Below are 23,991 nucleotides of genomic sequence, written 5' to 3' on the forward strand. Positions count from 1 at the left end.
ATTGGCTGGCGGATGGCGCTGCCGTCGCCGTTGGCGTTGGGAGAGGCGCGGCCGTTGTTCCGGCCCGGGACGGACGGTGACCCGGCCCGGCGCGGCCCGGCCCGGCGCAGCCATGCTGTGCCACGGCGAGGGCCTGCTGAGCTCCCTGACGGCTCTGATGGCGCTGGCGCTGGCGCTGAGCCGCAGCCCGGCGCTGGCCTGCCTGCTGCCGGCGGGGCTCTTCCTGGCGCTGCACCTCCTGGCCCTGGAGCCCGCTGCGCCCCAGAGCGCGCAGCGCGTCCTGCGGCCCCGCGGCGCCGCCGCCCGCATCGCGCACCGCGGCGGAGCGCACGACGCGCCCGAGAACACGCTGGCGGCCATCCGACAGGTCAGCACGGGCCCCGGGGCTGGGGCTGTGTCCCATAATCCGCCCTCACTGCAGCATGTTGGGTCTGGGGACTGTGTCCGATAATCTGCCTCACAGCAGCAAGGCGTCCTCAGCGTCAGTAACCTGGGCCGCTCTTCCCATAACTGCTGGAAGCTCTGTGGATGTTGATCCTTCATCCCAAAGGGAATTTCAGCTCCGAATCTTGTGGGAGCTGTTATAGCCTTGGTGCTGATGGATATTTCAGCCGTGCAGCCATAATGAAATAATGTGTTTCGTTGATGTAGCAACAGCACACAGAGAGTGGACAGCAAGTCTGTAACGCGTTGTTTGTTTTTTTCAACCTTGAAGCTTTGTGAGGAAAATCCACATTTAGGGGGAAATCTGGTACCAGAACTTCACTGTGGGCAGCCCTGCCATGCCTCACTGCTGCCTCATGTGCAAGGCATCAAGGCACAGCCAGGGTTCACAGTCTCTTTCTGAGAATCATCTGAAACAGACAAAACCTTTATTGATTACACGTTGGTTGTGCTGGCTCTGAAGTGGGTTAAAGCAGTCAGTAGCCATGTTGCATGAATTCATAATGGCTCTTGGGGTGGAGGCCTTCATGTGGTTCTGGTCTCTAGACTTTTTTGAGGTTTCAATACCTTTCTGGTCACTAGGATTATTTTCCCTAACACGTAGTTTTTTACAGTAGAGGGGCACAGATTAGAAGAGCTATTGTGCTGGGCTTGGTGATAATGATTTATAGGGCATTTACAAAGATACTGGAGTCCGTTTATGTTTGGTTTATGGTTTCTTCATCCTACCCTGTGTCCCAATTCCAGTTTATCAGTCTCTGGGATGTAGTGTTTCTGTGAGGTTGAGACGTTGTTGCTCTGAGGATCTCTTACCTTTGTGTGAGACAGGATCCTTAGTCCTGGTAAATTCTGAAGCTGCACAATCCTTACGTGGCAGACACCTGGAGGTAACCTCTGTACTCAGTTTTTTTCTTTCTGGTGCATTGTCCCTTTTCCCAGGAGGGCATTTGTCCTTCAGAGCAATTGATGTTGTTAGTACTTCACTCAAGTGTTTTTCTGAAGAGTTCTTGGGAAAGATCCAGGGCAGGAAAGGGGTGTATGAAATGTTCTAAGGCAGCCTGGCTGCTTCTTGCTCTCTGATAAGGCCGCTTCTCAGAGAGGAGCGGGGATTTGACATTCATCTACTGCTTGCTACACACGTGGTAAAGAGTGTTGACTAAGTGTTAAAGTGCAGACATTTGCTTCTCTTGTCTTTCAGAAAAGAACATAAGGACTCCAAGGTTATTACCTCAGAAGGAGAGAGCAGGATTCTTTTCTGCATTTTTATCCTGAAACAGATTCAATCCCAAGACTGAGGCAGAATCATTATTATTTCAGCTGTAAAATAGATTAGATTATTCAGTTGATTTTGGAATACTCAACAATGACTTGGATAAAACCTGCTTTTTTCTGCAGATGAAGACTACTGAAAAGTACATTAATATTTTATTATTTTTTACCAAAATACAAGTTAATTATAGCTGTACCTCTGTCAAATCTATAAAGCTAGTTTTTCTGTTGTGTGTGTGATTTTTAAAATTTTTTTTAAGGCAGCTGAGAATGGAGCAACAGGTGTGGAGCTGGACCTTGAATTCAGTGCAGATGGTGTCCCCATTCTCATGCACGATGACACAGTTGAAAGGACAACTGATGGGGCTGGGAGACTGCAGGACCTGACATTTGAGGAAATCAGGAAGCTGAATCCAGCTGCAAAACACAGGCTACGGTAAATGAACTGCTCTGAAATTACACTTTCAGCAGTGGAAATGTAATTCTTGATGAACAAAATTAGTGATTTGATCTATCACTGATAAAATATTTTGAAAATCTAAAACTTAGTCCTATATTTTACTTCTAATTTGATTTTAGAGGTACATGAGACTCTATCTCCTTACCAATCAGTAGATTACGAACAGTGAAACATGGTCAAGATAAACTGGCTTTCAAGGACAAAATCCACAGGCCTCTAATGTGAAACAGCTCAATATTTACATAAGCTTATCCTAAATTGACTGCAGGACACTGAAGGTGCTGGGATCTTCATGATATGTCAGAATTGGCTACAGGAATCACTTCTAAGATTAGTTTTATTCACATGTATTTCTTGACTGATGGTGTTTTGGGGATTCTACACATCATGTTTATACTGTTGAAGAGGAGCTGGACAGATTTTGGGTGGCCTCACTGTGACCCTCGTGGCTGATTAGGTCCTTCCTAGGGGTATGCAAGGGGAAATATCTCTATACATTACTAAGAATTTCATAACAATGCAACTTGTGAAGTATCATAAGTGAGTCCATTTCAGAGGAAGGACTCTGTGTGTGCTCCTGAGACACTGCATTAGGGAATTCCAGAGCTGCAGATGTGCCTCCTGTGGGTGTGTGGCTCAAGGAGTATCTCCCCTGTCTCACTGGAAGGGGGATCACCTGGGCCAGGCAGGGGGAATTTCCACAGGCAGTGACTCTGAGCAGCTGCTGTTCACTCTCAGGAGTGAATGAACTGTCCCTCCATCAGGAATGATTTATTATTGATGGGAGAAGCTGCTTCTGCTGATCCTCAGCTTGCCCTGCCTGTTCTGCCAGGATTGGCGTTTCTGGCTCAGGGCTGGGGAGTGCAGTAGGAGCAGGAGGAAGGCAGCAGTTGGGACTGAAAGCTCATTTGTGGGAAGGAGGTGAAGAACTGGGGCTGGTGTTTTGTCGTGGGACACGGGGCCAGGGAGCACTGGATCCCACCTCCAGTTCCAGTGGAGCAGCAAACTGTGCTGGAATCAGCCCTGTTGGAGGTGCCAGGCAGGCCCATGTGTGTGCATTGACTGCATTCCAAGGAGCTCTCTGTTTGTATAGGAGCCAATTCCAGGATGAAAAGGTGCCAACTCTGAGAGAAGCTGTTGTGGAGTCCATGCATCACAATCTCACAATCTACTTCGATGTCAAAGGCCATGCAAACCAGGTACTGCTCACTGCAGTGACAGTGACACTGCTCACTGACCCCTCCCTCACCCCTTCTTGGGGTTTCTGACCTGCTCTAGTGCTGCTCTCAGACTGCTCCCTGGGCACAGTCCCTTCTCTAACAGGAGTGAGCCCAGGCCTGCTGCTTGTGGCACCCAGAGCTGTCCTGGGAAGCTGCAGCTTAGGATTGGCACAAGGCTGGTGCAAATGCTGCACTCAGCTCCCAGTGAAACAGAGCAAAGGGAATTCCCTGCTGTGCTGGGGGAGTCACAACCTCATCTTCAGCCTCCAACAAGGGATCTGTAATTTGCATTACTGAAGGCAGATGAAAATGATCCATCACTAACATTTTACATAAATTAGAGTAATTTTTTTCTTTAGCCTAGCAAAATATGGGAATAAATAATTTTCCTCTTCAACTAAAGCCTGGGTAGTACTAAAAATTATATCCACAACATATTTAAGGGCATTTCAAACACTGAGAATCCTACTCATTATTATAAATAGAGTAATGAACAGAAATTCTTTTGCTAAAAACCAAAATATCATTTCTGTGTTAATGCTATAAACAACATGCTGTTTTTCTTCTTCTCCCTTTCTATTTCAGTCTTGTAACACAGCAGGGAAGTGTTTTTAAGATTGTTCTAAAATGACTTTGCAGTGTAAATTAAATATGAGTGTATGCATAACATCTCTGTGTGTCTCTAATTGCAGGCAGTTGAAGCCTTGAAACAACTCTACCAGGAATTTCCACAGTTGTATAATAGCAGCATTGTCTGTTCTTTCATGCCAGAAGTTGTTTATAAGGTGATGTTTCCTAAAAGTTTATTTTTTATTTTTTCAGTCCTGTCTGGGAATTTCAGTATGGTATTAAACTCCCAATTCCAGGTTACTTTTGGACTTTTCAAATTCCTAAAGCTTTTAAAAACAAATGAAGCATAATGCATAATCTTATTAGATCACTCTACTCATTAGATGCAAAAGGAGTCTACAGCAATTCCCTCCCTTGTGAAACCAGTGTAGACAAATGTACATTGCTCTTCTAGCTGGTGTCTGGCCAGGTATCTGTGTGCAAGGTACCTGCTAAATAAACCCTTTTTAATCTAGATTACTTCTAAAATTCTATCCTCATTCTTATTGCCAAGTCTACTTACCTTTTTTTCCCATTATATACATTGCATGACTGCAGTGTAATTTCTTTAATGTAAGACCTGGGGCTTATTCAGTATGATTTGAAGAAAAAAACCCTATAAAATATAAACATCTTTGTAAAAGAGTTACAAAAGTATCTGGAGGGGAAGGGCAGAAGGATTCTGGTAGAGTTGTAAATGCAAGCTAGGACTTTGTGTCTAATCTCTTAAAAATTTGTATTTGATGCAGCTGGGCTTTTGGATGACTTACAGTCTTTTCTCCTTGGTCCTCCAGATGAGACAAGCTGACAGAAATGTTGTGACAGCACTGACCCACAGGCCCTGGCAGCTGAGTCACCTGGGAAATGGGACACCCCGCTTCAGTTCCTCCTGGAAGCATTTCCTGTACATGGTGATGGATGTCATTCTGGACTGGAGCCTGCACAGTTTCTTGTGGAGATTGTGTGGGGTTTCAGCTTTCCTCATACAGAAGAATTTTGTTTCTCAGTAAGTGTTGAAGTTTGCTCATTTATCAGGGCACATTTTCTTCTGTTCGTATATAGGGTGGAGCTAACACAGCATGTGCTTATCAAAATGCTCCAGTTAGTGTTGCATGAGGTGTCTTGATAATTTCTTTACTCTGTGCTGTTTTATGATTTTAAGCCTCTTTTTTATCTGAATTTTTACCTCCTGTTAATCTCAGAGAGAAAAAGTATTTGCTGCTTTTGCCTGTTTACAATAAGAAAACACAAAAAGATGATGTGGCAGAAGGTGACACACTGTTGTTCCTTGATGTGCTGCTGATGCAAGACCAAAACTCAGCTGTAGCCTCAGCACTGTCTGCCTTAGCTCTGTGTAGTGTCAGGCTGCTCTCAGGTGTGTCTGCTCCTTGCAGGGACTATGTGAGGCACTGGTCTGCCAGAGGAATTCAAGTTGTGGCCTGGACAGTGAACACGTTTGCAGAGAAAAGCTACTACGAGAGCGTCCTTGACTGCAGCTACATAACCGACAGCTTGGTGGAGGACTGTGACCCCCACTTCTGAGCCAGCCCCACACTGCCCTCCTGGCAGGGCTGCTGGGGAGAGCCTGGGAAAGGCAGAGCAGCACCTGGCTTCTGCCTCTGGTCACATCTCAAATGCAGGAACCTTCTGGTGCAGCCACAGAGTCTGAGGAAATCACTGTCATGTGAAAGAATCAGATCATTTTGGTTCTAAATTGGTGTCAGCAATTTTGGTGTCAAAATTTCAAATCATAACTTGATGTTAGTAATTTTAACTAGCATGTCCTACAAGTGTATACTAATTTGAGGTTGATTTATAGCACCTTAAAATTATTGACATTACTTTTCTTAAAACAAAAATTGGAAATAATGGTACAGTGGTGCCAAAATAGAAGATGAGTATGTTTCCCTGCCCTGTGTGGAAAGATGGCTGTGCTGAATACTGATGAGGAAGAAAAAGCCAACTTTCCATGTGTGATGTGATGTGATGGTTATGAGAATTAACAAATAAAACTTGATTAGCTTCTTATCTTCCAGACTTTTTAAGAGAACCAGTGGAGGATAGGAAATTGTTTCTTCTAATGAAGAAAAAACACAGCACATGAATGTATTTATTTTAAAGATAAAGCTATATATGAGTGCTGGTAAGCAGTAGAACAAATGGTGCTGAAATGTCTTTTTAGTTTGCTTTTGGTTGCATGATTGAAGGGCACTCAGAGGGATATGGAAACTGTAATCCAGATTTAACTTGAACTCCAAAGAGTCTGCAGTTACAATAAAAAGTCTTTGAGAATTCATGGGGAAGTGTTCTTTGTCAGCTGTGCAGGAGGGTATTTATACAAAATGTCAAAATGAGTGCAGATTGTCCCAGTTAGGGTAAATCCAAACTTCTGGAATACCACAGATTCATGGTGTGACCTGCTGGGCGGGATGGATTTTTTGTTTGTATCCTGAGCTCCATCCAGGCACAGAGAAGCACAAAGGAGGTGCTTTTCCCTGTCACTCACCCCCTGCTCTGCAGAAGCAGCAATCTCAGCCTCCCGCTGCACATCCTCTAGAATGTGTAGGTTTATGTCCAGATCCTGTCCTGTTCACACAAGTTATTTCACAGCCATTATAATGTCTCAGTCTTTAAAATCAACTGCACATTAATATACTTCTGTTTATTAAACCAATACTGTAGATAAAAGCTGATAAAACAGGTAAAACAACATAACTGTTAGAAAAATATTTTTAAACATACAACTTTTATTTACAGTTAGGCACAAGTTTCCCAACAACACATGGTCAGCTATGGAGGGAGCCTTATTGCATGGAGGTGATGCCAGTGCTGGGGGAAGGCTGTCACCAAACACCACTGCTGCAAAACAACCCCAGCAGGGGGATAGTCCCTATCACAGTAAAAATCCGAACTCCCAACACATTTTACAACCTGTTCTTATATTTTTTTTCCTTCCATTTAGACGTAACAAAAGAATCCGAACTCCCAACACATTTTACAACCTGTTCTTATATTTTTTTTCCTTCCATTTAGACGTAACAAAAGATGCTTGAGAGATTCTTTAATCACTAGTGCGAGAGAGGATGAGATGCAGGCACTTCCTGCAGCAGTGCCCTCACTCGGTGCTGCTCAGGGCTGGAATCTCTCGCTGCCATCGCTGTCCGTGCCTGCCCAGGGCTGGAACCCCGCGGTGGGATCGCTGTCCTCCTCCAGCGCCGCCGCCCGGGCGCGCAGGGCGAGCGCCACAGCCCGGGACGTGCCGGGGCTCCGGCCGGGCGGGCTGGGCTCAGCGCCTGCTCGGCACAAGGCAAACAGCGTTAGAGGGAGCAGCCCCGACGCCAGAACGGACACATCTCTTCTGTCAAGTTTTTGCAATGAAATTACATGGAATTGAGACTGCCATGCAAGGTCCCATAGGCTTATTTTACTCTGAGCAGGATGATGTTCTAGGGACTCTACAGCCCATAAGACAAAATGGCTCATTTACCCAGGAATTTCACTCTCTTGTACACTGAAACTGGTGGTCAGGCTTTAGAAGTCACCTCCAACACAGAAAAAGCTACCAAAAAGCACAGTCTGTAGAAAAAAATCACCCCACAAGCCCAGTTGTAGGGGGATAGAATATAAGAAAATAATGATAGTGTAGAAAGTAATCTTACCCCTAAGGAGTTGCAGCTGGGCCAATTATCAAAGATCAGGATCAGACCTGACTTTAACAGGACACAGCTGTAAGCAATGAGAAGAAGAGGGCTATAAAAGAGTGGGGTGGTAGGTTGAGAAGGAAGCTGGAGTCAGTGGCTGCTTTGGGAAGAAGAAAGAGTCAGTGCTGTGAGGAGATGCCTATGAGAAACACCAGAAGGTATGGAACTTTTGTGATAAAGAGACAGCAGTATGAAACCCCTGCAACAAGATGGCAACACCCAGTCACTTTGTTTTCTCTCTACACAAGATGCTAAAATGTGTGTCCCTGACTTGCAGCTGTCACAGACTGTGTCTGTACATCAAACATTTTTACTGAGCTGAATTTTTAAGAGTTTCCTGTGTTTCATCTTAGTTGCTTACCTGGTGAAAAGTCACTGCTGCTTGAGATCTCAACAGAAAATGGATGCTGAAAACAAAATTCACAAGCAGATTTAGGTCATGGTTTCCCTCCTGTGTGTGTTATCTTGTATTTGAAAAGATACCAGTTATCTGTAACCAAACCATACTCTGCAAGTCTTGAGCAGGTTTGTGCTTATGAGTGTTCAATAGCTGTTCTGATCACATTTTTATATCTGTTCAAGTTAATCTTTAAAGTTATTTCCACGCATACAGGACTTTGCCACACATACACCCATCACCTATGCCACACCCCAGATTCTATATAGGGGAATCTACATTTCCCTCTTTTGACCATCTCACCTCATTGTGGGATGTGTTTTGGTTTCTGTCAAATGCCCTTTCTGGGTAGCCTGGCACGTCCTGGGCAGGTTGCATGGATGGGTGGTATGAAGAGGAGCTTCTCTGAAAAACAGTGTTTGGGATCAGCAGTCTGTGATCTGGCTTCCAGCTGTGACTGTGTGGTCAGCACTGCTCATCTCCCTTGGCTCAGGGAGATGGCCTTTCTGCTAAATCCACAATGAGATCATTCTGGCATCCCCTTCTGAAATCTGATCTTAACAACTACAAGAACATCCACACTTGGGAGGTGACAAATCTCCCTCTCAGGAGTCCCACTTGTAACACTCAACACAGGCAGATATTGTCTGAAAATCCCCAGCACATAGAAAATGTCCCTCATATTCAGCTCACCTCTTTACAGTCAACATTTATTTGTATTATCACACACATATTTATAGTTAAGAATATAAATTATTATCCATACTTGGTTTTTTATTTATGTAATCATTTTAATGATAGACAGTCATGCAGGGGGATTTGGGTTTTTGGGAGGAAGGAGAGGAATGTACCAAATACTTTTGCTCTATCAGTATTTAGGGCAAGGAGTTTTTACTCAACCCAAATAAAAACACCAGACAGCACCTATATGTCCACATTTTAGCATTAGTTTGATGGCTCAGCAGGCAGGACTGCCTTGAAAAATAAATTCAAGTTTAGTTATCAGTGCTGTATGGGATTTAAAATGGGGTTAGGTCAAAGCACTCAGTTTTACCTCAGCTGAAAATACCCACAAATCACAGCCCCCTAAGGAAATGCATTGCTGGGGAGGAAGGCAGCCTCCTCCTTAGCCTAGGCAAGGTTCAGGAGGTGTCACCAAACCCTTTGGTGACCATCACTGCACATGAACATTAGGAATGTTTTCTTGAAGTTTCATAACCATAAATTATATCTGGTGAGGGTAAGGGCTTTTCTATATCCAGACTGAATTCCAGCCTGGAACAAATAATTAGGGAACTTTCACACAGCATCCTTTTGCTGTCTGGAGTTAAGTAGCAAGAATTTAGATTAAATCTTAAGGATAGCCTTTTCCCAAAGCAGCAGGCTGTTTGCACAGCTGGAGGAGCCCCATGGACCTGCCCCAAGCAATTAAACAGCAGCAGCTGAGCAGTCAGACTGACCTGCTGGCCTCTTCCTCCCAGGGCAGACGAGCTTCTTCTCTTTGCCCTTTGCTCTCTTTGTAGCTTTTGGAGCAGAAACTTCTTATCTTGTCCTGCCTGTAGTCAAGATATATTTGATCATTAGCTGGAATGCACTAATTAACCTTGAAAGGATCAAGGCCCGTAAGTAACCAGTGACCAAAATAATTCCTTCTATTCTAAAATAATCTTGTCTACAAGATTATTTTAGAATAGAAGGAAAATGTCTACAGAGGGAGCTGCAGCAACACATCTTGAAGATAAAATTCTTTTGCTACAGCTCTTTGTGAGTTAAATTTCCCTGTAACTCCCATGAGGAAGGACTCCCACCCTCCTTTGCACAGTTATAGGAAAAACAGGTTACAGCCCCACAAAGCTGGACGAGACAATCAACATAGAAGCCAAATTATACAAAAGATACAAATGAAAGCCAAACTTACATTAATAATTTGGTTGTGTAAGAGTTTGATCATGGTCTTTCTTGCTTGTATTATTTGCCAGTAAAGATAAGTAACAATTCTAAACAAAACAAAATAAAAAGTCCATTATATGAGCACTTTATTCTAGTCAGTGTCTAGATAGAAATGTATCTCGTTCATTTTAACCCATTAAAAGACTTATATATACACATCTCTGTACACACACACAGAAAATTGATGTACACAATTACACAAGGAATGGCAAACACATGGATTTGCCTAAAACAAGGCAAATGCATGAAATTGCTTAAAACATTATTTTATAAAAGACCCAAAAATTTGTGGACTTGTATTCAAGACCAGAGGTCATTTAAGTGAGTGAACAATACAAGATGCATTTCAGATAACAAAATAACATAGAATGACTCTGTCATTGCCAGTTTTTTCTACTTAAGGCCTTTTTCTAGTTCTTTTCATTAGCAGATACTTACAGAACAACAGTAGAGATGATGAAGAAGAAAATTTCACTTGCAATTAAATTGTGGTAGATCCACACTACCCATTTTGAGACAGTGTATCTTTCCAGCATCTGTATCCACTCATCAACTGCAGCATACATGGAGGGCAAACCTCGGAAAGGGCCACATTCTTCTGAAGGCTTTAACCTGAGAGTGTGGAAAAACAGCTACTTAAAGCTTTGTATGTTAACCAGTTAATATTGTGATTTTGTACATCAAGATGCTCCTCAGTTTTCTATAGCCCTCTAATGTCTTTGGACTCCCAGGGTACTTCCATGATCTGTATTTCATTTTTAGCTTGTGTTCCTCCCCAGCCATTAAATGCCCACTCAGACAATGCAGTGAGACATGAGCCCTTGCTGCAATGGATCAGCACCAAGCCCTGGAAGCACAACCTTGACATAAGCATAACCTGTCAATCACTGTAGCACACACTACAGGAAATGGAAAAACTGGATTTTTTTAACATTTCGCCACAAGGTGAAATCATTTCACCTTGCCTTCAGGGACATGAGTCACTGCAGATCTTCAGTAACAACAGAAGGTGGTAAAATAAGACAGCTCATTGTAAGAATTATCATTGTCAGGTAGACTGAAATAGAAAGTGTTTGCTTTGAAACTGAACCACTCCAGGCAGTCTGAAATTCCCACTTGCCCTCAGGAAATGATAGCTCTGACAGCTTTCATCCCAACTGGTTTCATGTCTCTCACTAAATACTGACATCACATTGCTGACTATTGTCAAGAGAAAAGTGCATCCATGCTGCCCTCCTTCCTGTGGCCAGAGTAACACACACAGAACCAAAGCAGCTTTGAAATACTGGTAACAACCCAGATCCATTACTACAGGGTCAGCCTGCCAGCAGAAAGAGCCTCTGAAGTTCAGAATTAATCCAGGAGCTGATCTCAACTGAGTTTTCCCAGGTGTTTCTCTGCTGCAGACCCAGAATCACCAGTACTGTAAGTAAACTGGGAACTAGGACTTGGTCACAGATACTTTTTTAAGAGGAGGAAAAGTAAAATTTTATGCCTTTAAACAGGAATCCAAAATGCAACTTTGTTTCTCCTCCTGCTTCCTCATGGGACAAGTTACTCAGTGAGTCACATGCTCACAAGCTCACAGAGCAGATCTTGTTTTCAGAGCACAGAACAACTCATGAACACCTGAAACCTTCCACCAGCAGTTAATATAACTTCTTTTATAGAGAAATGCAGATCTTCTGCCTGGTATCAGGTCACACAGCACAGTGATCTTCCATACCTCCAGACAGTGACCCCAGTGACAGACAGGACTCCAAGGAAAGAAGGACAAAACAGCAGGAAAATGAAGGATGTGGTCATTTGAGCAGTTCTCCAGACTTCACGAGGGGGCTGGCAATTCCTCATCAGACTGACCTTTAGAGAGAGGAAGGTACTTTGGAATGTTGTTACCTGCCACTTCAATGTGGTTTAAGTCAATCTGAAATTGCTGAAATAGCATCTATCAGAAATTTCCAAGACCAACTTTTATGTGAATTTAATAGATAGAGTGTAGTTTTAGAAAACTTCAATAATATAGTCTTAAAATAGTAAGAAGCAAAATGAGGTTCTGATGGGTTCTTCAGAAGTCTGCTGGGTAGAGTTTGCTTTTGTAGCATATGCAAACTCACGGTTCAGGGAAATTTTAATCCATCTTTCTACCAACAGCTTTGTTCTTCTACATTCAACACTACAAACTGCTTCATGGCCTAACAAACAACTTCTCATCTGGTGATACTACCAAGACAAACAGTTCTGAAAAGAAGACATTTCCACCATGATCTTCAGTTGAATCACCCTGCTTACACCTAGATAACTTCACAGAGGGGAGTTGCTGGGGAGTGACTGAGAGGCCAAAGTCACAGCCACAGGCTAAATGTCTATATTGACATATGCACTTGCCCACTGTTAATTCTCCTGCCTTTAATTTTATTATTTTATTGTTTATGATGAATACATACAAAGTTTGTTACCTTTTTCACAAAAAATACTATAAGAAATGCTATCATCTGGATACCAGGCAACAGAGGTGAGAACAGGATACCAATCCTACAAGGAAGGATTTATAGGAGAAAAAAGTTACACCTTCACTAGTCACCATTCAGTTCTCAGTGCACTGAAAGCAGAAAAATACCACAATAATATACAGTATATTCATACAGTGTGGGATTAGTTGGAAATGTGATTTTGTTACCCTTGATCCTCTAGCAGTAAGTCCACCTTTGAAAACATGCAATTTCAAACACATATATCTATGTACAGATCTGCAGAACCTTTTTATAACTGGAGTAACGTACTCATTCTTGGAAATAAGGCATCTTTTCCAGCATTTAATACTGAGACTATTTCATCAAGAACATCATCCCAGTGAGGAAGTAAACAAAACTCCAGGATATTCCTACAGGAACTTATCAGGTTTCTCCCAGACCAGGTGGCCAGCAGGTAAATTACTGACCGAAGGTATTGTTACTTTGTTACACATAATTACTTTGGCAAGTCACAGTCCCTACCAAAGGCACTGAACAGCTCATCTTCCAGTTATTTATCCTGTTCTTTCTGGGAAACACCCACAAACAGAATAAGATTTTTTCCATGATAGTTCTACATGCAAATGAAGTTCTGGCTGTAAATTTAACACTTACCAGGTCAAAGTCTGTGCATAGATCAAATCTAAAACATTTCGTCCGATATCAAATTCTGGCAGCCCCAGGCTCACACAGACTGTAGTTCCAATAATTCTGGGGAGAAAAAAAACTATAGTGCAACAGCAATTTCTAAATGATAAAGTCCTCTATGGAAATCCCTGTAAATGGCCTTCTAAAAACAAGCATCTGTGACAAATTATTTAGAGGCTGATTACTGTCATGCAAAGAAGCCACAACTTGTTCATTAGACAGTGCAGCAAAAATGAATCAATTTGGCAAAAAAAAATCCTGTAAAACAAAGCAGGGTTGGAAGTAAGACCTAGTACATGTTGCACACAACTGAAACAGAGAACCAACATGGATTTCTTACTGTATCAGTACATATCTATACTATAGTAACTACTTGTTGCTTCAAGCACAAGTATTCTTCTGCTAAAAGCAGCTGAAATGGCAAGGGACCTCAGAACAAAACTGTAACAGCTTTTTCAGGTCATGAGAATTTTAATCATTAATAAAAAAAAATGAAATTTGTACACTGATACTCTCAATGTACCCTCAAATACATTCTACTTCAAACTAACCGAGGTTGCAAGGAGCTGAAACAGACAGGTGAGCAAGTACTGAGAGGATTCCTACTGAGGACCAACAATCCCTTTTAGTCACCTCAGTTTTCCTGAGCTGGGGAGACAGTTTTATGCTTGTTGTAGTGAGAGCAACAAAGATTTTGGTAACTATCACATCTTGATACCACCTTATCAACTGCATCACCAACAGAGCTGGGCTTTCAGGAGGATGCTCTGAGCACAAAATGTTAAATACAAGCAATTGTACTTTGAACTTTTCACATGTCTACGTCAGGTGCTTTTGCCCAGTTTATGGGAGGCCATCCATCACAGCTGACATTGCAGTTTTAGCTCTGTGACTTTCTGCTGGGAGGAGGTTTCCTACTGAACACAACAAGAACAGGAGGAATGAAGTACACTGGCAAGAACTGGGCAGGAAAAGTCCTCAAGAACTTCTCAACATTGTCTTGTATAAATTAAAGAAGTAGTTAACAAAGCCCTACCTTGCAAACCAGTCTTGCTCAAATCATGGGCAGAGAGCAAACAATGGATCTCCTACACAAAAGTATGGCCAGGGATCTGAATGCTCTGTAGAGCTGGCAAGCACTTAAACACTGCCTAAGCCATAAGCAATGTCTGGCACAAAGCACAACAGATGTCAGAAGTAAATTACTTTTTCCTTACATCCACTTCACAATACTTTCTCATTTATCATGCTGGAGACCTCTACCTCTGAGAGACTCATTATATGCTTAATAAGACTGATAAAATCAGATTTAAACTTGAGGGCACTGTAGTGACATTACTGAGAGGGGAAAAAATCACAGTGGGTACCCCAAGGAAAGGCAGCACTGTGCCCATGCTTGTGCAGAGAAGATGGATTTGTGCTTGACACAACCGATTGTCACCTCAGTCTCAGGAAATCCATGAGAGTAGAATGTGGCTTCCCCCCTGCATGTGTTTCCATCTCCAAAGGGGAAAAGGACACACTGACCTCCTTCTAAGGAGGAACAGCAGCAATAGACACAAGGCATGTACACAGAGACTCTGCCTGGTAGGGAAAATCAAGGAGACTCCATGGCCACAGCCATTGGACTTTTCTCACATGGAGAAAACAGATCATATCTTTGGGTAATGAATGAAAAGGAGATTAGAAAAGTAGAACTCACCTTCGTAAAAACTCTCCAAAGAAAGAGCCAAGCAAACAAAATATGAAGTCAACTAGAACAAGACGATAAATATCTTGGCCAACCAAAGTTTCCCAGCACTTTAAGAAACAGAAGAAAAAAAACCAAATCAAACTAGAATTTAAAAATTATGCTATTGTTCCCAAATGCTTGGGCATCTGAAACTTGATCAAAGATCTGAAATCTTGATCAAATATATTCTAGCAGCCTAGCAAATCATGGTTGACTTCCCAGTGAACAATGCTGCCATCCAGCTGAGACTTGAGCTGAGCCATTCATTTTTTCCTACAGTTGATTTCTCTCAAATTGCTAATAAAAATTGTTAGGGTAGGAAACTCAGCTTCCCAAGACACCACATGTGCTTCACTTTTCTGAAGCAAGTCTCTTATCCAAGTGGTTCCTAATCTGGCACTACAAGGCAGAGATTTGTGTTTTGAAACTTTACCTGCGACTCTGAGGTAGCCACGATGTTCAGCCAGTAGTAGCACAATATTCCAACAATTGAGATTTTCAGGATGATATTTCTGAAAAGAAGAAGTAACAGTAACTGCACCAACAGCTGGTGCATATACCTGGAGGGAGTGATGGCAGGATGACCACTGGTCACACTTTTTACCTCCTCTTGGCACTGCAGAGTGCCAGGACTAGCAGGAGCTCTCCTGGGAGCTCAGGTGTGGCATTGTTCTATTGTCCTGGCAGGAGGGGAGCTGGGCATGACAACCTTGGCACAACATCTGCTTAACAGGCTGCTGGCTGGCTGTGGGGGCTCCTCAGGGGAGGGAGGGCTGAGGGACACCAGGGGTTGGGCAGGGTAAATGCCAGGCATCTGTTTTTAAGTGAGATGACCTCAGTCCTCTCTCTATTACCCTTCCCTTTCTGGGGAGGGGCCAACAGCCATGGGGCCATCAAGGAGTGCTACAGGCCCAGGTCACAGTGCACCCAGCTGGGAGGGAAACCATTCCTCACCTTCATGCACAGACATAACATCCAGAAGATCATGAAAGACAAAAGGTCATGATGACAGGAGTGTACAGAAGCCTTTGGAGAAGATGAATTCTCCTCCATAGCTCCCTATTCCCCCCACACCACCCAGACACAGCTTTGTATCAAAAAGAACTCAGAAAACTTCAGGGTGAAAGCACTAAGAGGTGGCAGCAAGAAATACCTGACAATAGTGACATAAATGTGCTGTCCAGGAGTCTGAAACTTCTCCAGGTGCCCAAGCCAGGAGAAGAGGAATGGGACCAAAGTGTTGAGGAGAGACACAATCACAGGTAGCACCAACATGGCAGATTGTCTCTGTAGATCATTGCTATACCCTTTCATAAACAGCTAAGAGAGGAAAAAGACATAATGAAACAACCCAGACTTAGAGCCTTAACCAAAATGCTGTCTCAAGGTGTGTCCACAGGGAAGCCCCCTGGCTCACCTCCCTGGATGTTCTCATGTTTTAGGGGCCCATGAGCAGCAGCACAGTGACCCTCTCCCCTTCCCCTAAATTATGTGGGACCAAGGGTGGGAGCCCCAGCTCAAATGCAGCTCCTGGGGAAGAAGGGGCAGGTCCTGCTGGGGCTGTTTCTCAGCAGGTGCACTGTCCCTAAGCTGACCACGGGCCCAGGCAAGCAACTGCTGGAGAGAGGAGGGAGATTTGCTCAGATCCCTCAGCTCCCTCACTCTTGCCACAGTCCCCAGTGGGGCAGGCCTTGTCAAGCAGCTCTTTAGGGCCAGCAGAAATTGAGTGTGCTCTGGCAGCAACAACAACTCTGTCTGTGCTCCTCGTAGTGAACAGAGCAGTGCTCACACTCAGTGTGAAATACCTGTGTGGAAAAATGCAAATTCTGGTCTTACCTTGAGGTTATTAACAGAGAGGAAGTAAACACCAGCACAAGCAGCTACTGCTGTTGCCAGGGAAACAACCCAAGCAAGGAGATGAGTAGCAATATGAACAAATCTCTCCATCGCAGAAAAATTTACAACTTCTTTGTTTACTTCAGTGAGATCTTCCTGCAAAGAAACAATTTCTAATAAAGAATTTTTTAGTCAACAGCACAAGGCATAACTTGTTTCAGGGCACTACCGGAGAAACTGAATGAAAGATTATTGCTCTAGAAGATGGGCAGAGTAATATCCTAGGAACATTTACTGGGCAATTTTGTGTTCCTATCCTAGAAGTCAAGTTTCACAGAAAATATTTCCAGCCTGCCTTTTGTTTGTAAAATAGTTAAATAGCAGGAAGGAGAAAAACCTGAATAAATACTCTGTAAGGCAAATATTTAATAGTCACAGAGACTTGTTCAATAGAACAGAAGCACACAAATATTTATATGTAGCTCAATGAAAAAAGGAAAACAAGCAGCTAAGTCAATGCCAGGAGCTCAGACCAGATGAAACTCAGGAAGTCAGGAAGATTTGAATCTCTTATGCACAGGACTAGCATACTTGTGTTACTCTGCCAGAGACTTGTATGTGCACACACAAATTTGTATGCACAACTAAGTCTCCAACAGAATGACTTGCACACATTAGTTGTGTACCTCCTGTGGTTTGTACCTTTATCTGTGTGAGGAGATTCTTCTGTTGCAGCTTCACAGCTTCTTCATTAGTTATGTTGAAGTCCCAAGTACAGAGCAGCTTGCTGGCATTCACAGAGAATGCCTTTGTTAACCTAAAGTTACTGGAGAAGAATCTTGCCATGCTGCAATGAAAATTAAATTGGTCAGATGTGTAACAGGGAAATTCATCAAGTCTGTACACAGGGCAAGGAGGGAGATTTGACAGCTTTTCCATCCCATTGCAAGTTTATTTGACCTATGTCAGAGCATGTCACATACAACAATGTGGAAATAAACTTTAATGAAAGAAACTCTAGCATTTCCATCTCAAGATTGTTGCTGATAATCTTTACCTCTGTAAGGCCACATCAATTAGAAACAATATTAGGAGCAACAGCTTACAAAAGGGGATCACAATATTCCCAGTTTGAAGCGGGATTCTCTGTATGTCCTTCACTATTTTGCAGTTATTTTTAATTTCTGTAATAAAGGTTTGATTCCTGGAGACTATCTTTTGAGCAGAAATTTCTACTTAAACTCTACACCTGTAAATAAGGACTTACAGAAACATATTCAAGTAATTATTACCTCGAACTGGGTGGAGGATGGGGTTTTTTATTGTGTGGGTATTTCCCCCTTAATATAAGAGAAACAGGAATTCACAGTCAGTTTACCTGAACAGCAAGATAAGAAAACAGATGACAAAATATATTCCAACAGTGAAAATATAGGCCAGCTGCATGTTGTAAGATGGACCATTCTCCACTTTACTGATTGTAGCATTGGTGTAAAAGCCATAGTAGAGAACTGTTTGTTGAAAATAACCCTGAAAAGACAAGGGCCATCATTCAGAATATTTGCTCTCACCTCCATGGTAGGAAGCATCATCATCTGAAGACAAATTACTGGAGGTGGGAGCTGTCCTATTCCTTATCATGAAATCAGAGGTATGATTAAATTTAAATACTTACAGCTCCAGTGAGCAGCTCCAGGCCCGTGAATGAAAGGTTATTTGGTTCTGCTGCCAGAAACTGAGGAATTGTGATGAAACCAAAGTTTATGAGGAATGAGAAGATGTTAAAATTTAGCAGCCACTTCAAGAAAACAAAATAAGAAAGAACACTTGTTCCAAACTCAGCACCAATGATCTTCAGACTCTTGTGCCATGGCCGCAGTTGTTGAAAAAATTCTGAAAGGGCATTTCCAAATCGCCGAAATGACTGCAGGGAAAAAGAGGAGAGACATCAATCTCAGCAAGCAAACAGGACTCGACTTCACATAATAAAGCTTCACATTTAAATGTTGCAGTTTCATTTTGATGTTCAGAATGGATTTGCCCCGCTCCATGCACCGTAAGATGGTGAACAGGTGCTCCTAAGTGCTCCTGCAGTGCAAGGCATTGTTAATGAACACTGCAGCAATTAACTGGATCTTTGGTAGGTAACATGAAGCAAGACACCAGATTCCTCTGGAGGCAGTGCTAACATTGCAGCTAGAGTGGTTTGCTCTGCTGTGACTGACAGAAGTTTCTGGCACTTACCACTCCCGGTGCTCCCTGTGTCCACTGAGCACCACGATGCCGGGATTTTTTGGTTCTTTCTTTCAGAACTTTGTTTCTGTGGAAGAGCAGGGCAGGGGTGACAAGCATCATAGTATGAGTTGTAATTGAATCAAGAAGCCAAAGAAGATGCTGCAAATACAGTTTCAGCTCTGTGCACACAAACAGAATTAGTACAACATGGAGATGCTCTTACTGGTTCATTTTATATCAGCTGATACCTTGGCTCCTGTCCTTGCTATGACAGCATGTTCTACCCCCTCCACTAACTCACACTGGCAGCAGAATTTACATATATTTTGTAAGGAGACAAAAGGATGGTTGAGATCATAGGGTCTCTTCTCCATTTCCAATTACCAACATCCAAGTATCCTTTGAAAATAAATCTCAGGTCATCATTTATAACCAAATCTCAGGACCATGATATTCTATTTTATATTACTGTGAGAGATTCTTCTTATCTCCATCATTAAATTATTTTCTCTTGCAAGACATTAACTCTTTAAGAATGCATTAAAAAGTACTTTGACATAAAGCGGCAAACCAAAACTCAGCACATGGCGAACTCCCATAGTTGATAGCTAGAGGTAAATGTTTTTAAACATTTCCAAACATTTACAAACATTTCCTAGAAGTAAATATTTTTAAAACTAAACACAAACTTTTATTTTTACCTGATCTCTCTCTTTTTTCTCATGGTCTTTGGCATCTTCTGGATTGCTTTAATCATTTCATTGCTGGACATACTTGCAAGACTTCCAACTAAATCTTCCTCTGCATCAAACCCACACAAAAAAAAAAAAATTGGGGGATAAGAATACAGTAAATTTTATACACAACCTGAAATTGATATAACAACATCCCTCATTTACACTGCTACCAAGGTGTGTAAGCTGAGATTTAATTATTTTGCCCAGAATATCTTCAGCTCCCTCAGAACTCTAAGTCAGATGCAAGTAGTCCAATAATGTTCATAGAAAGAGCTGCCATATAAAGGAAAATTAAATACTGACAAAACTCCAAGATTCTGGTCCACTTGATCACGTTTGATAGTTACACTTCTATCCTGCTACATATTGACTTGAAAATTAAACTTTTGCTTTATTTATTCTGTAATTTTAGTTTATGTCAGTGCTCCTACTTATCACTACCTATTCCACAGACACACCTCTCTGACCTGACAGTCAGGCTGCTTCTGCATAGTTGGAATTTGATACTAATTCCAGACACAGTGGTTGAAAGCAATCTATTGGCTGGTCAAACAAATTCTAATAAAGAGCTTAGCATTTCTTTCTACAATTTAACAGCTTCACACTGCACTTAGTTTCATTTATCATGAGATTTGAGTGTGTTAGAAGAGCATAAAAGATTAATCAGTACCATAACACAAATCTAAGCTGTCCCCATGACCACAGAAGGGCTGAACACAGTTCTGGTGAGAAACAGAGCAGCATCAACCACACTATCCTTGTACAGGACAGTGTCAAATCAGATCCCCTTATCTAAACCCCTACCTTCCCTGCTCACTGGATCTGCTTCAGGCATGCTGGAAGAAGTCACGAAGATCTCATCGGGGGGCCTTCGGTTGCGTCTCCGAATGAAGCTGTCTGAATTGAGTGACACACGTTCCTTAGGAAGCCCAGAAACTCCTGACAATTTCACTTAAGAAATTCAAATTTCACTTTGACAAGAACAAGCTAAAAGTGTATCCATTAATCTCACTAACTTCATGCAAACACAGTCCCCCACTCACTCTCCTGGTTGTCTTTGACAAGCACAAGTAATTTTTCAGATAAATGCTGGAAAAGAGGAACTGAGCCGAGTCTTCAGCTGTCATGGAGAACTCCATCTAACCCATTCACAAATGCACACCTTCACTATTCAAGACTTACTTCCTAGAAGACAAGCTCTTTCTTTAAAAATCCTTCCCCGTCCTTCAGGGGGCTCATTTTGGAATCACACTCCTTCATGCTGAGTAAGTTCTACGTGCCAAACTCCCATTTCCCTGGGGCCAAAATGCAGCTGCTCTCTGCACCTTCTCATCCACTTATTCAAACGGGAGACTACACTCCTGAAAAGCATCTGCCTCCCACCCATGACACAGATGAGTTTAGCCCCAGTTTTCCTTGCCTGGCCTTCCCAGTGAGATAATGGCCAGTCCCAGTGTCACATCCCAGTGTGGAGCTCAGCTCTCTGATGTGGAAGGACCCCACTTTTGACCCCTTTTATTATGTGAAGGTATTCATACCTGAACAAGAAGGCTTTAAAATATTTATTAGTATTATTTTATGGAGGGCAAGACTGACATGCAATATTGTGATGCACCACAATCCTTACCCTCTGATCCACTGGAAATTCCATGAGTGTAGGGATAATCCAGCATATGGGAGGTAGAATGTGGGGTGTAAGTCAGTTCTGGCTCAGGCTCAAAGGAAAGATTTTCTTTAAAGGAAATCAGAGTTACACAAAGCTGCAAACTGCTCTGGGTTATTTACAGACACAGAATGCCAAGCCTATGACAAAATACAGATCTAGTGCCAGCACAGCAACCTAGTCCCTCAACAAAACTCCCATACTCCACCCCAATGTACATCCTAGTACTCAACACCTTACTCAGTCCATACAAAACAATATTTATCAATCTGTTAGTACAACAATCCATGGAATTGCTAATAAAACACATGAACTGTTTAAAAAAACCAAAAAGCTAAAAATATTTACAGAGTAGAGCTTTGCAGAGCTGCAGGACTCCCTCGGGACAGAGCCAAGTGTTATTTGCTCCAGGCATTCTCTAAGCTGGTCACATGAGAAATTACATACCTGTGAAATTTCCATATGGGCTTGTGCTGGGTAAATCGTGGCTGTAGTCAGAGCCAGGGCCCAGGGAAGACATTGGGATGGCCACAGGGTAGTTCTGCTCCCTGCCTCTGTGCTCTCCATAGTAATCAGACTGAGATGAATCATGAGGAGTTTGGTGAGAGAATGGGTTCCTCTGAGAGCTCCCCCTGGGTAAGCAAAGAAAAAAGAAAATCCTGACTGTCATAAAAACCCTCAATAGGTATCCTGAATTTGAGTATGTTATAAAACAAGCTATGATACTGAGAGATATTTTGTATTCAGAACTTCAACAACATAATTCTGATTTGGTCATCAAATGAATTAAGAAGCTAAAATTTTCTCCACCTGGAGTTAGCTTAGACTCTAACTAAACAGGAATACTGGCTTGGAAAACAAAGATATCCAAGGTTACATCCCATTGTGAAAATTACTGGAGCTAAATAATATGTACAACATTATGCCATAAATAAATTTAACTAAAATTCATCCAACATGTAAAAAGTAAACACATCATTTCCTTCGAATGCTGCCTTCCTGGTAACAGTTTTAAAAACTTGTCTGAGAATGAAAGCATAAAGGAGGGATTCAAATAAATCCACAAATTAAAACTCCAGAGAAGATCTTCTGCATATAAATGAATATTTCTTATGGCACAGTCACAGAGCGAAATTAAATAAACTCACCTTCTATCAATTTCCAATGTCTCTGAGAAGTGGTAGTCTGGATTTTCAAAGGCTTCATTGTAATGATAAGACATGGCAAGTCCTTGGTTTGAAGGATGAAATGTTCTTTATTTTTCTTTCTACTGCTTCATTAATATGTTAAAAGGATGACTGATTACAGACCTGATTACAAAACAGATGCAGGTGCATAAAAATTAAAAGGAAGGAACTCCATTTTAGCAATTTAGAAGACTCTACTAAAAAATAACATGAACCAGTATAAATCAGCAGTGGTTGTGACTTCATCACCTCACCACTGGGAAACTGGGGTTCACCAGAAATTGCAGGTCAAATAGGAACTCATATTTCTCTATAGTTAGGTCTCTCCAAACCTACAGAACTGCAGTGCCACAGAAGTTTTCCCAACACTAATGAGGCCAGGATTTAGAAGCAGGTCAAAATATTGAGAAAAAAAAAAAAAGTTCTCTCTCCCCTCCTTAAACAGCAAAAGCCAAATACACAAATTTTCTCCAAAAATTTAACTCCATTTCCAAAATGAAAGAGGAAGTGAAGCCTGCTCTGTTCCTTGCTAGCAGTGCATTTCTAAGTTTTAGTTGTGAATAAGGGATCTGAGGGACTGTGGTTTTGTACAGAGCTGACAACATCTAGAGACTCATTCCTAATGAGGGGTCTTCTAATGGTTTAATGCCTCAATCCTTTAAATAGGCCCAGTTTAAGATTTTTCATAGACTGCTCCATTTTAATCTTAAACAAGCCAGACTTAGAATTTGTTGAATGGGAGTCCTCATGAGCCAGTAAAAAGGGAATGTTACATTAGAAGAAGAGAATCCAAATTAAGCGGGCAGTTCTTGCAATTAATCAAAAATCATACTCAAAATAAAAAAGGAAACTATATTTAGCATTTCTTCTTAAAGGCACCATGTAAGTTTCCTAAGTTGGCAAGCTATTCCACAGCAGGGAAGGGAAAAATAAACAATAAAGGGCAAAGCTGGTAAAACCCATCAGAACCTATTTTTATTTCAGCTCCATTCCTAGAAAAGCAGAGCTGAATCTTATTTAACAGTAGAGTCTCAACAAACTTTTTCATTTGCAGTGGATTTTATTTGTGATGTAGCAAAGGAAGTATTATATGAAAAGTAGCTTCAAAATGGATAATTATAAGGTGTCTAGTTTCTGAGGGCTTTTCAAAATCTTACTCTGCCAAAAGAAGCTCTTAAATGACTCTTGTGTCATTTACATGCCTTAAGAGCTTGGAACAGTCTAAAATCCTGCAGTGTGACGTAGTTGTAAAACACTGCCCAGGTTTTGCACCCTGACTTGCAGAATTATGCTTATAAACACGAGGGATTGATTGAATTCAAAGTCCAACATTTGAATCAGAACACTGACTACACTTTGATTACAGCATGAGTAAGGTGCTCGGAGGCCCAGG

General features: G+C 42.0%; 2 protein-coding genes across 9 annotated transcripts in view; one reads left to right on the plus strand and one right to left on the minus strand.

Annotated features, from left to right (window-relative positions):
* On the plus strand, nt 1–6,298 carry GDE1 (glycerophosphodiester phosphodiesterase 1). Of its 2 annotated transcripts, none has more exons than XM_005487695.4 (6): nt 1–367; nt 1,974–2,149; nt 3,267–3,372; nt 4,086–4,178; nt 4,797–5,008; nt 5,397–6,298. In XM_005487695.4, the coding sequence occupies exons 1-6, from the start codon at nt 113–115 to the stop codon at nt 5,542–5,544; spliced, it is 990 nt and encodes a 329-aa protein (XP_005487752.2). In that variant the 5' UTR covers nt 1–112; the 3' UTR covers nt 5,545–6,298. The 2 variants fall into 2 exon arrangements, with proteins under 2 accessions (XP_005487752.2, XP_026649638.2); XM_026793837.2 differs by having other exon boundaries at nt 2–367; nt 1,978–2,149.
* TMC5 (transmembrane channel like 5) overlaps nt 5,399–23,991 on the minus strand; it is a 25,607-nt gene continuing 7,014 nt past the window's right edge. For 4 of the 7 annotated variants that reach the window (XM_014267467.3, XM_074552791.1, XM_074552793.1 and 1 more), the window contains 22 exons: nt 22,560–22,721; nt 21,859–22,043; nt 21,376–21,480; nt 20,553–20,645; nt 19,713–19,812; nt 19,021–19,096; nt 18,452–18,700; nt 18,155–18,306; nt 17,479–17,623; nt 16,777–16,932; nt 16,094–16,260; nt 15,374–15,452; nt 14,911–15,008; nt 13,176–13,271; nt 12,507–12,582; nt 11,777–11,910; nt 10,489–10,662; nt 10,019–10,097; nt 9,561–9,656; nt 8,404–8,505; nt 8,065–8,110; nt 5,399–7,295 (listed from right to left, as the gene is read on the minus strand). In XM_014267467.3, the coding sequence (XP_014122942.2) occupies nt 7,132–7,295; nt 8,065–8,110; nt 8,404–8,505; nt 9,561–9,656; nt 10,019–10,097; nt 10,489–10,662; nt 11,777–11,910; nt 12,507–12,582; nt 13,176–13,271; nt 14,911–15,008; nt 15,374–15,452; nt 16,094–16,260; nt 16,777–16,932; nt 17,479–17,623; nt 18,155–18,306; nt 18,452–18,700; nt 19,021–19,096; nt 19,713–19,812; nt 20,553–20,645; nt 21,376–21,480; nt 21,859–22,043; nt 22,560–22,633 (2,646 nt within the window). In that variant the 5' untranslated portion in view covers nt 22,634–22,721 and the 3' untranslated portion in view covers nt 5,399–7,131. Of the gene's footprint in view, nt 7,296–7,661; nt 7,729–8,064; nt 8,111–8,403; nt 8,506–9,560; nt 9,657–10,018; nt 10,098–10,488; nt 10,663–11,776; nt 11,911–12,506; nt 12,583–13,175; nt 13,272–14,910; nt 15,009–15,373; nt 15,453–16,093; nt 16,261–16,776; nt 16,933–17,478; nt 17,624–18,154; nt 18,307–18,451; nt 18,701–19,020; nt 19,097–19,712; nt 19,813–20,552; nt 20,646–21,375; nt 21,481–21,858; nt 22,044–22,559; nt 22,722–23,991 lie in introns of all 7 variants that reach the window. The other 3 variants (XR_012582883.1, XR_012582884.1, XM_074552794.1) reach the window with 3 other exon arrangements.

This window comes from Zonotrichia albicollis, chromosome 16 (assembly GCF_047830755.1).
Source record: "Zonotrichia albicollis isolate bZonAlb1 chromosome 16, bZonAlb1.hap1, whole genome shotgun sequence".
Classification (NCBI taxonomy): domain Eukaryota; kingdom Metazoa; phylum Chordata; class Aves; order Passeriformes; family Passerellidae; genus Zonotrichia; species Zonotrichia albicollis.